Source organism: Mandrillus leucophaeus, unplaced genomic scaffold (assembly GCF_000951045.1).
Source record: "Mandrillus leucophaeus isolate KB7577 unplaced genomic scaffold, Mleu.le_1.0 Scaffold722, whole genome shotgun sequence".
NCBI lineage: Eukaryota > Metazoa > Chordata > Mammalia > Primates > Cercopithecidae > Mandrillus > Mandrillus leucophaeus.
The window spans coordinates 804475-814727 of record NW_012107831.1 but is presented as its reverse complement, the minus strand read 5'-3'; the positions used below and the strand labels follow the sequence as shown (position 1 = coordinate 814727).

Sequence of the window (10253 nt, the reverse complement as noted above, 5' to 3'; positions counted from 1 at the left end):
TAACAAATATATAGTTTTCTGGCTTCAGTTCTTTTAAACATAACATAAGTGTATTGGCCTACGTGACATGCAATCTCTTCTAAGCTTTAAAATTCTATGAGTCTAAATTATGAATCAAGTGTTTTATGAATGAACTGCGTATCTCTTTCAGGTATTTTAGAATTATTTTCGTGACTTCTCAATAGTACATGAGGGAAATTATTATAAAGCAAGTTCATCATTCCAATGATTTGTCTTATATTTGGACTACATGAGTAAATGACTCCCCAGTCTGCAGACCGTAATGTTTCACAAGCATTGCCAAGCGGAATAACTGCTTCCACAAAGCCTTAATTTAATTGTATTACAAAACACAATAAAACATTATCCAGACCAAAATATAAATAGTGCCAAGTTTGTGAACTGAGCTTCAGAGTGATCCAAACTAGTTATTTAAAAGAAATGTAATTTTAATGACAGTTGAAAGATTCATGATGTTGGCCTTACTCTCCTAATGACTTCAGGAGACACGTTGCTTATGGAGTATGTTTTCTCTTTTGAACCACTTTGTTTATGTGGTCCAAAAGAGAAAACATCCTATATGTTATATGTTATAACCACATGTGTTATATGCAGTAGGTGCTCAAATTTTATATTTATTTTCAAATTTTTCTAAAACTAGGGTTTTATGGTTGCAATACTTGGGACATTGCCATAAGCTTTATAAGCTATTTGGCTGTAGAAATGCAAGGGCATACAATTTTTCTTGCTACAGAGGAAGACAATATTCTTTGATTTTTCAAGGTATTAGTGAATTCTTATTTTTTTCAGGCATTTAACCATACAATAATAATGTACAAAATTTCCCCCTTGTGGTCAAAATGTGCAAGTGCATCTATGAAATGTCAAATTTCTTGTGCCTGTGTTTTGGGACTTATGAAATCACCATCACCTTCTCCCAAATTTTTAACAAATACATAGTTTTGATCAACTAATCACTCTATCTATATATCATTCATTAATCTGGATTTTTCTGGTTATATATGTGGGATAGGAATATCTATGTGAGTGTGCTTGTGTGTGGGTTTGTGTGTGTGTGTGTAGAAAAGTCAACAAAAAATTAGAGGCTTTATAACTAAAAAAAGTTAGAAGATCTCTGACTTGCTTTACTATCAGACTTTGTTTCCTACATATGGCTTTCTTTTATTTGTGTCCCTCAAATGGGTTTAGAAGTAGAAAATTCATTTTTTATGGTGGAAAAGTGCTTTGGAAAATCTGATTGAATAAGGAAAAAGAAAAAATATTTGTGAGCTCTAGAGAAACGTAGGGAATTATACAAGGGTTTCTTGAACACTTTGTGAGTTCAAAAATGTCTCAGTTAAAAGGAGATCCCCTTGATAAAGACATTTTAAAAATCTCATGGACTAACTTCAGAAATATGTATTGAGTCTCATTTGTACTTCAACATTCATGATTTAAAGAGCTAGGTATCTCTATTGTATGTTTCAAGCCAGATCTATTACTTTACAAATAAAAGTCCCTTATAAATTGGCTAAGGATTATTGGTTGATTAAAGTGATTCTAAATAACTTACGTTGTGTGTTTCATGTTGCTAGATCCAGTAATTTAATATCACTTTGTTGTACTACACCCATTAGATAGTTGAATTCTCACGCATATATGACCTGCATACAGCTCTCTTGGTTTAACTTTTATGGCAAATTAGAGGCCTGTTTTTGAAGCAATCCAGTTTCGGTAATAAGTCACTTGTGTGTAGACTCCAGGCTTGTCCCTTTGACCACAGTTATCTCCCCAGCTCACAATTCCAATGAGATACCAGGTGTCTTTCAGATCCCTTGTGACTAAAGGTCCCCCAGAATCACCCTGAAAATAAAAACGTAAGAAAAGAGAAAGAAAATTAGCTAAACATAAAGCTCATTATTTAAGATATTTTGATGAATCACATATTTTGTTACTAGACAGTACGTGTATAGATTATCAACACAGAATAATTAATTGAGACATGGATTTTAAAATTACAAAGAGCCTTAAGATTTAACTTTCACATTTAAAAAATAAAGTTTATTTTGTTAGAATAAACAGCACTTAGTTAAAAAAGACAAAAACGAAAGAACATGAAGAGGCTTGAAAAGCAATTATGTCCCATGTTTTCTCACACAGGCTGTTCTCCAAGAGGTAGCCACTTCATGCTTTTTTAATAATTTCTTATAGTGTCTGACTCCTTATCATTGGATAATATGCTCAAATTACAGTTTCTAGATTTAGACAGTAAACATTTATTTTTCCTTACGTAGTTAGTGATTTAGTTGTTTTACAACTTCTTTGCAACTTTTCCACACCACGTCTTTACATTATAGTATCTCTATTTTTGGTTAAATTAACAGCCTATGTTTAATACCAGTTGGAAAATTTTATTAATGGAAGAGTCAAGTAACATATTTGCATTACAGAAATCCTTTTTGGGTCTCCTAGAATTAATAACACAACTCTTTTTTCATGTGGATAGTGTTCTATGTACCTGGTAAATGTTGAATGCTCCAAAAGATCTACCAACACCTCACAATAAGGTTTACTAATGTTCAAGGACATCAGATGGCTTGTTAGTTCTTTTGCTTCCTCTGAAACAGTTCCACCATATCAACACACACACACACACACACACACACACAATCTTTTCTTACTTCTGCTCAAATTCGAGCTTGTTATTTTAAGCCTGGTGCAGAGCTATGATGTTGGGATTATATGATACCACTCTTTAGTGTTGGATTAACAGTTTCAGGTCTTATGTCTTCCACTTTCTTGATTTATTCCCTAATTTTGCTGAGGTACCCCCTCAAGTAGTTTTCTAAGAAAGAGGGTATCAGCAGTACATTTTTTTCAGTCACTACTTGTCTAAAATTCTTAATTCCACCCTCACAATTGATATTTAGTTAGCATGGGCAGGATTCTAGGTTGAAATAATCTTCCCTTTGAAATTTGAATGCATTTTCCACCGTCTTCTACCTTCTAGAGTTACCGTTGAGGAGTTCTATGTGTTCTGATGCTTCTTCCTTCAAAGTGTTAAGATTGTTCTCCTTATCCCTGGCTTCTGACCCTTTATGATGGCATGTCTTGGAAAGAACTACTTCATTTATTGTGCCCAGAACTACTTGGACCTTTTCTTCAATAGGATGCATGTAAGCTTCAGAACTAGGAGTCTTCTTTATTATTATTTTTTTATATTGTACACTCATGTTTTATGTTTTCAGAACTCTTATTAATTTAATGTTGGACCTCCTGAGTTTATCCTCTAATCTTCTTAATTTTTCTTGTTAATTTTTCTCCTCTGTGTCTTTTTTCTGTTGTTGTTCTTTCTGAGAGATTTCCTTGATTTTATCTTCCAATCCTTCCACTGGATTTTAAAAATTGTGATTGTATTGTTGCTACACTTCTAGAGATGATTCTTACTGTTTGGTTCTAGGGTGTGGTGCTAGAAAGCAGATTGTAAGTTCTGTGCTTTTGTGCTGGGTGGTGCTATGGTTTGAATGTGTGCCCAAGAGTTCTTATGTTGGGGAAACTTAATCCCCAATGCAACAACGTTGAGAGATGGGACCTAAGAAGAGGTGATCAGATCATGAGGGTTCTGCTCTTGTGAGTGAATTCATATTATTACCATAGGGATGGGTTTGTTATCACAGGATTAAGTTCCTGATAGAAGAATGAGTTTGGCCTTCTCTCCCTCCACCCATTTTGTGCTTTCTTTGCCCTTCCACCTTTCTGCATGGGATGATGAGGCAAGATGTGGGGCAAGATGAAGACCAGATGTGGGACCCTCAACCTTGGACTTTCCAGTTTCTAGAACTGTAAGAAATACATCTCTGTTCCTTATATGTACTTAGTCTTCAGCATTCTGTTACAGCAGCACAGAATGAACTAATACAGGTAGGTAGAAGGGCTTCTGGGCTGATACTCTGTATTCTAGTAGGGGCCTCTCAAATATCAGTATATGGAGGCATTTTTCCCCCCTCTAGACTGTGGGCTTCTCTAGAGAAGAATCTTGCAATTTCTTGCAGGGAGAAAGTTGGAGGCATTATGTATATCTGCCTGCAGCACTTTGGGGGAAAGCATGGGAAGAGGTTGAGGTCTGCTTTCACATAATCCCCCCTTTTCAGGCCCCCTCTGCTTTCTACTATGTTATTATCACTGAGTTAAAGGGCCTCAGATTCAACTGCTACAGAGTACAAACTTCCCATCTCTGGAGTTTAGATGTTTGGAAAGAGGTGGTAGAGGTGGGGAAAGTAGAGATGTGATATGGATTAGACTGATTATTTAGGATAGGGAGAAATGGGGTGTTCCAAGTACTCTCTGTGAAGTCTTTACATTTCTGCACCCATATCTCCCAAAATATTGGTTTTACTTAAAATTAGTATTTCACTCCCCTCTCCACCCAAGACATTTATGTTTTAGCCTCTTCTTTACTAAGTCAGTTAAAACTCCTCCATCTTCTCTTTCTCTTTCAAAGTTTTGTTGGCATTTTTTCAGCTTTCTCTCATTTGGTTTTTATTAGTTGATAGCTTTTTTAAAGTACAATTTGTAGATATATAGAAAATTATATTTTATAGATGATGACAAGAAATTTTTCAAAATGTTTGTTACAGAGTTTTTCTGTTTTGTTTTTTTGAGTTGCTCTTTGTCTCCCAGGCTGGAGTGTACTGGCGCAATCACAGCTCACTGTAGTCTCAAACTCTTGGGCTCACAATCCTCTCACCTCAGCCTTCTGAGTAGCTGGGACTACAGGCATGCACCACCACACCCAGCTAATTTTTACATTTTTTGTAGAGATTGGGTCTCACTTTGTTGTCTAGGCTAGCCTTGAACACCTGGGCTCAAGCGATCCTCTCTCCTTGTCCCTTCCAAAGTGCTAAGATTATAGGTGTGAGCCACCACACCTGACTTTATCTGCCTTTATGGTCATTTTGATGGGTTTGGGGGAAGAGCAGAGATGAATTTGAATGTAAAGTCTCCATGCTTAGATATTTCAATCTACACATTTTAAAAATGAACAAAGAAGAAACCTAGAAAATCTGGCTAATACAAAATCATAGCTAAGGGTGCAGTGGGATAGAGAAAAAAAATAGGAAGTCCGACTTCTTGTCTAGTAGCCAAATGAGTGCAAATTAAAACCCACCCGAGAGTCATAAAATGCCAAACATAATTTAATCTTTCTTTATACATTCAAATGTTCCTTTGGGCTTTCATCAGGAACATCCATGATTACTGTACTGTACATGAACATTTTTTGGAGTTATAGTGGACTTAGTTTATGTTCTAGAAATGGACTTTTCTTAAGTGTCTTCTAATAGCACCGTGGTTTCTTGACATTCATGGATGGTCAGCTTCTGCCTCCCTTTGGAGCATTGTTTAATAGAGTTTATTAGTTAACGTGATACGGGTTAGATCAGTTTTAAAAAACAGTATAATGTTCTTTTTACCATTTCCTTAAGTTAGAAAGTGCAGGATTTTTTTTTTTAAAAAATCCTCAAAAGATCAACTGAGATAAGATATAATGGAATGTATTAAACATAACAAGAAACATTCCATGCACTATGAAGGGTATGGAAACAGACAAGTGGAATTATTCAAAATCCTATTCAGAGCATTAAAAAGGCATTGGGCTACTTGTAGATGAGAAAAGATAAATATATTACCATGAGCATCCTGGGATTTATAACTGACATCCGTTTATCAGTGTTTCTCAGACTTCATTCTGAATAAACGTTATGAAGGGAAGTTCTTAAATGCAGATCTCTAATGCCCACCTCTAAAGATTCTGTTGGACCAGGGTGGGATCCTAGGCCTGCACTTTTAACAAGCATCCCCACTGATTTGTCTTCAGGCCAGCTGCAGTGCACTTTTAAATTGTAAATTTAGACAGATGATAATTCAAATAGTATTACTTTCCCCTTCTTTCTCTCTTTCTTTTCACTAATTCTCATTTCCTCTTCCTTAAATAATCAATCACTCATGAAGAATTCAATCAGCAAGGAGCCTCCACAGTCCTTACTATCTATTTGAAGAGGCAGGGCACAAAGGCAGCGAGAAGTCATATTGAGTGTCAGGTGAATCTTGTGTCAGCTACTAACACAAAACGACAGGGGATACAGTGGTAACAGACGTAGGATTTTCACACATGAAAAGAGAATTAAGCTAAAACTTGGGCTATTAATTGGTGGGAAGACAGGGGACATTCTCCTAGATAAGGAACTGGCATGAGTGGAAGTCCTCACTTCCTTACTTGTGTATCTCAAAAGCACCTCCAATTCCATGTGGTTGATGCTGGACCCATGCTGTCTTTCTAGATCTGGACCTTCGTCACTCTTTCCTAACTCATTGATTATTATTATAATCCCTGCAGCCTCTCAAGCCGGGAGTTTATTTTATTTTCGTTTTTTAGACCATGAATTGATATATCATTCTTTGCCCCACCCCTTCTCTCCAACCATATGAAATCCATTACTTCATTTGCCACTGTTACCTCTAAATATCTTTGTCTCCATGTCACCATATTCATCCAAACTAACATATTTCACCTGGATTTTTGCAGTACATGCTGATTGATCCTCAACTGCCCTTTCCCAGATATTTTCCTTACTTTCACCAGAACACTTCTCACAATATTCAAATTTGATCATTCCACCGTTTTAATTTAACAAATGTCTGAAGAGTACTCACAGTATACCAGGCAGTGTTTGGGGAGCTTTACACATATTAACTAATTTAATATAAATCTCTTGATTAAAACTCTTTAGTGGCTTTCTATTGTCCTTACAAAACAGGGAAAAAATAATGTGGCTCACAAGGGCCTGCAAAGTCTGACTTCAAACAAACTCTTCTACCTCTTCCTGTACCACTGGGTCATGTGCGTTCTGTGTTCCACCATGTGATGTTTCAGCTCCTAGAATTCTCCCTGCCCCTATCATCATTTGAAATCTTCCTGGATACTAGTTCACTCCATTCACCACTTAGCTTCACCACCCCAGCTAGTCATGTTCATTTCTTATAAATATGCTCATGGAACAATGACCTTCTCCTTCCAAGTTTTCTTTTTCATTGGCATAATTTTTTGATTCATTCATATCTGATCCACTAGACAGCAGTTTTCCTGAAAGCAGGTTCCAGGAAGGTTTTTGCTTGTGAGACTACCTTCGGTATATGTACGATGTATAGTAAAGAGTAGGGCACTCAAACTTTTTTTTTAGTGAATGAGTGAAGAGAGTTAGAATAAATGGAAAAATGACCGGGGACAGTTCTTGACTGATTTTCCTATACAGCAGGTTCCCAGCAACCTGATTTTAAATTATAGATCCTTCAGAAAAATGTTGCAAACATCCACCTATCATTTTCTAAAATGATTTTCAGTGCCACCTTGACAGAGTTCGCTAATCAGTGTAGCAGCTGCCTATGTGGTAATTACAACAAGGGATCCTTTTGTAAATGCTTAACTGAACTGGAAACAACAGTGGAATCACGAATCTTGATCAAGTTGTCAAAGCCTTTCATTTCTGGCTTTCCTATAAGCAATTCTGGTCCTTTTCTCAGTTGTGTTTGGGTCTTGCTTGGTTAGACCTCTGGTTGAAAAATTAGCGGCTTTCTCTCTCCTTTCCCCCCAAAACATGCTTCAGGACCAATCTTGTATATACAGGATGGGATTTATTGAGTTCTATATCAATAATTCGTAAATTGGAGAAAGACTAGCTGATGGTGGTGCTTGCACTTCTGTTGTATCAGACTAGGCCCCTCACCATGTGCCCCAGTTACAATCACTGTATTCCTGTCTTGGATCCTCGTACCTGCACCGCTGCCCTGATAACGTACCCTATTTTTCTGTGACTAGAGTCTTGTTTTCTCACTTACTTTGCACAGTTAGGCAGAAAGTTTACCTCTGCTCCCCAATCCAGTGAAGCCTCTCCAATCCAGTGAAACCTCTCTATGACCACCAATCCCTCCTAAAGCTTTTCAGTAATCTCATGGTTCACCTGAATTCCCCGGTCCTGTCTGCTCCAAGACTCCTGCGCTTTCCACCTGTTTCCCCATGGTATGGTCTTTTGTTGGAATCTAAATTCTGCCTGCCTTCCTCCACGTTCTCGGCAACTGAGGCTGGCTGCGAACCAGATCCTGCTTTTGCCCAGTCTCTATGCTACATAGCTCCCTGCTCCTTTTCCCATAGAGGTCGCGCATGTGGTATAGTTTGTGAGACTGGACAGGGCGTTCTGCCACCTGATATCAATAACATTCCATCATTTCCACATAGTGTGGCCTCCTTAGAGTTCTAAAGAATCTCATGTTAAAAAGCAAGTGTCTCCAGGAAGAAACACACTCATACCTTCACTGGAAAACATGCATGTTAGAAGGCAGAGGAGGGCACTGGGGAGGACCCATGGAATCACAGCATGGCCTAATCCACCTTCTCATGGTTATCTACTTGTTTCTCCTCTCATCCTCCTCATGCTGAGACCCAACTGATTACTTGGAGTTCCCTTAGATATGAATTGTAATTTCACACCTTCATATTTTTGGCTATGCTTTTTGTCTTTTCTGTAACATTATTTTCTTATTCTGAAATTGGGTAAGTGTTATTTATTCTTCAGGCCTTATTTACATCTCATCTCTGATACATGTTCCAAAAAATGTTTCCTTCAAGAAAAATATTTGCTTTTCATTATATTATTTAAAATATCACTTTATACTTCTCTGTTTATGATTTTTTCTTTCTTGAATGTGAGCCCCTTGAGAAAACAAACTGCTTTATTAATCTGTGGATTTCTGGTTAAGAAATTCTAATTTTGTTTGTTTGATAGCATCACAGAAACTCTTCACTTATCTTAATAAAACATTTAAAAGGATTTTGTGCTGTGAAATTTGCATTTGTAACTTTTTTGAGCTGACATGATACTTATGTTTTGTCCTTATGTAAAGAATATAATATATCCTGAGCCAGATAAAAAATTTTGAGTTAGTAATACAAAAAAACCCTCCAACTTACCCTGCAGGCATCATAAATTCCTTCCATATATCCGGCACAGAACATTCCAGATTTTATATCATTGCCATATACCTGTGGTTGCTTGCAGACATCATCACTTATGATTTTTACTCTGGCTTCTCGAAGTTCATTTTGGGATTCCCCTTAAGAAAAAATAAAGTTATTCTAGTATTTACAATCAGCATCTTTGGCTAGAGTGAAGTGAGCAGACTTTCCTAATATATTTTTCATAGTAAAATTGTCAATACGGAATGAGGTTAATATAAGCAGTGTCTAGCGAAAAGAATTTCTGGTTAAATCTGGCACATCAAATGACAATTATTGTCCAATCACATTTTTATAAAGATTTCTGAAAGCAAGAAAGCCATTTGGATTCTTTTTTCTGGAAAATTTAACCTTAAAAATAATCAGTTTGTATATTTCAGGAAGGCCTTTTATCTTTTTTAAAGCTTTTATTTGTGGGTTTCAGATTGTTCGCAGAAACTTTGCATGCCTAGATAGTTTTCTCCTTTGGCTTGATAAAATGCCTATAACACCCTGTACTTTTATTTTATTATTTAAAGTTTATGATGAGCTTTCATAAATACAAAACATATGTGAAATATATGTCATATATCATACATACATACATATGTAAATGCATTAAATGGCAATGATTTCACTTCTAATGTATTACAAGTTGGTGGCTGCAGACTGTAAGCTAGATTCTGAGTTTTAGAAACCAGTATTTATGGCAGGTTATGTAGAAAACTAAGAATAGCACAAGCATTCACGGATTCTTTATACCAAACCATATATTGATTGGGAGACCATGACCCTGCAGTTGGCAGAATTCTAGGATAGTCCCCAAGATTCCAGTGTGATTCCCCTCCTCCCACATATGGGCAGGATCTGTGAATGTGATGGATGCAATTCTTATGATTAGGTTATGTTATCTGGCAAAGATGAGGGAGTTTTACAGATGCGATTAAGACCTCTAATGAGTTTGACTTTGAATTAACCAAATGGAGATCATCAAAGGTGGGCCTGACCTAATCTGCTGAGCCATTTCAAAAAGGGCGAGCCTTCCTGGAGTTCAGAGCCTCTTTCCTAAAGAGTTAAAGCAGCACCTTCTACAGATGTAAGTCATGGAATTCTGCATTCTACAGATGTGTTCTACAGATGCAAGTCATGGAATTCTGCATTCTACAGATGCAAGTCATGGAATTCTGCGTTCTACAGATGCGTTCTA

The 10253-nt window shown here is 36.8% G+C and overlaps 1 protein-coding gene across 2 annotated transcripts in view; it reads right to left on the bottom strand.

The window, feature by feature from the left end:
- Positions 1 to 651: 651 nt before the first annotated feature.
- The window catches only part of TMPRSS11A (transmembrane protease, serine 11A), a 64555-nt gene continuing 54953 nt past the window's right edge, over positions 652 to 10253 (bottom strand). For both annotated transcript variants that reach the window (XM_011965389.1, XM_011965388.1), the window contains exons 9-10: positions 9023 to 9165; positions 652 to 1863 (exon numbers count right to left, since the gene is read on the bottom strand). In XM_011965389.1, the coding sequence (XP_011820779.1) occupies positions 1702 to 1863; positions 9023 to 9165 (305 nt within the window). In that variant the 3' untranslated portion in view covers positions 652 to 1701. The remainder of the gene's footprint in view (positions 1864 to 9022; positions 9166 to 10253) is intronic.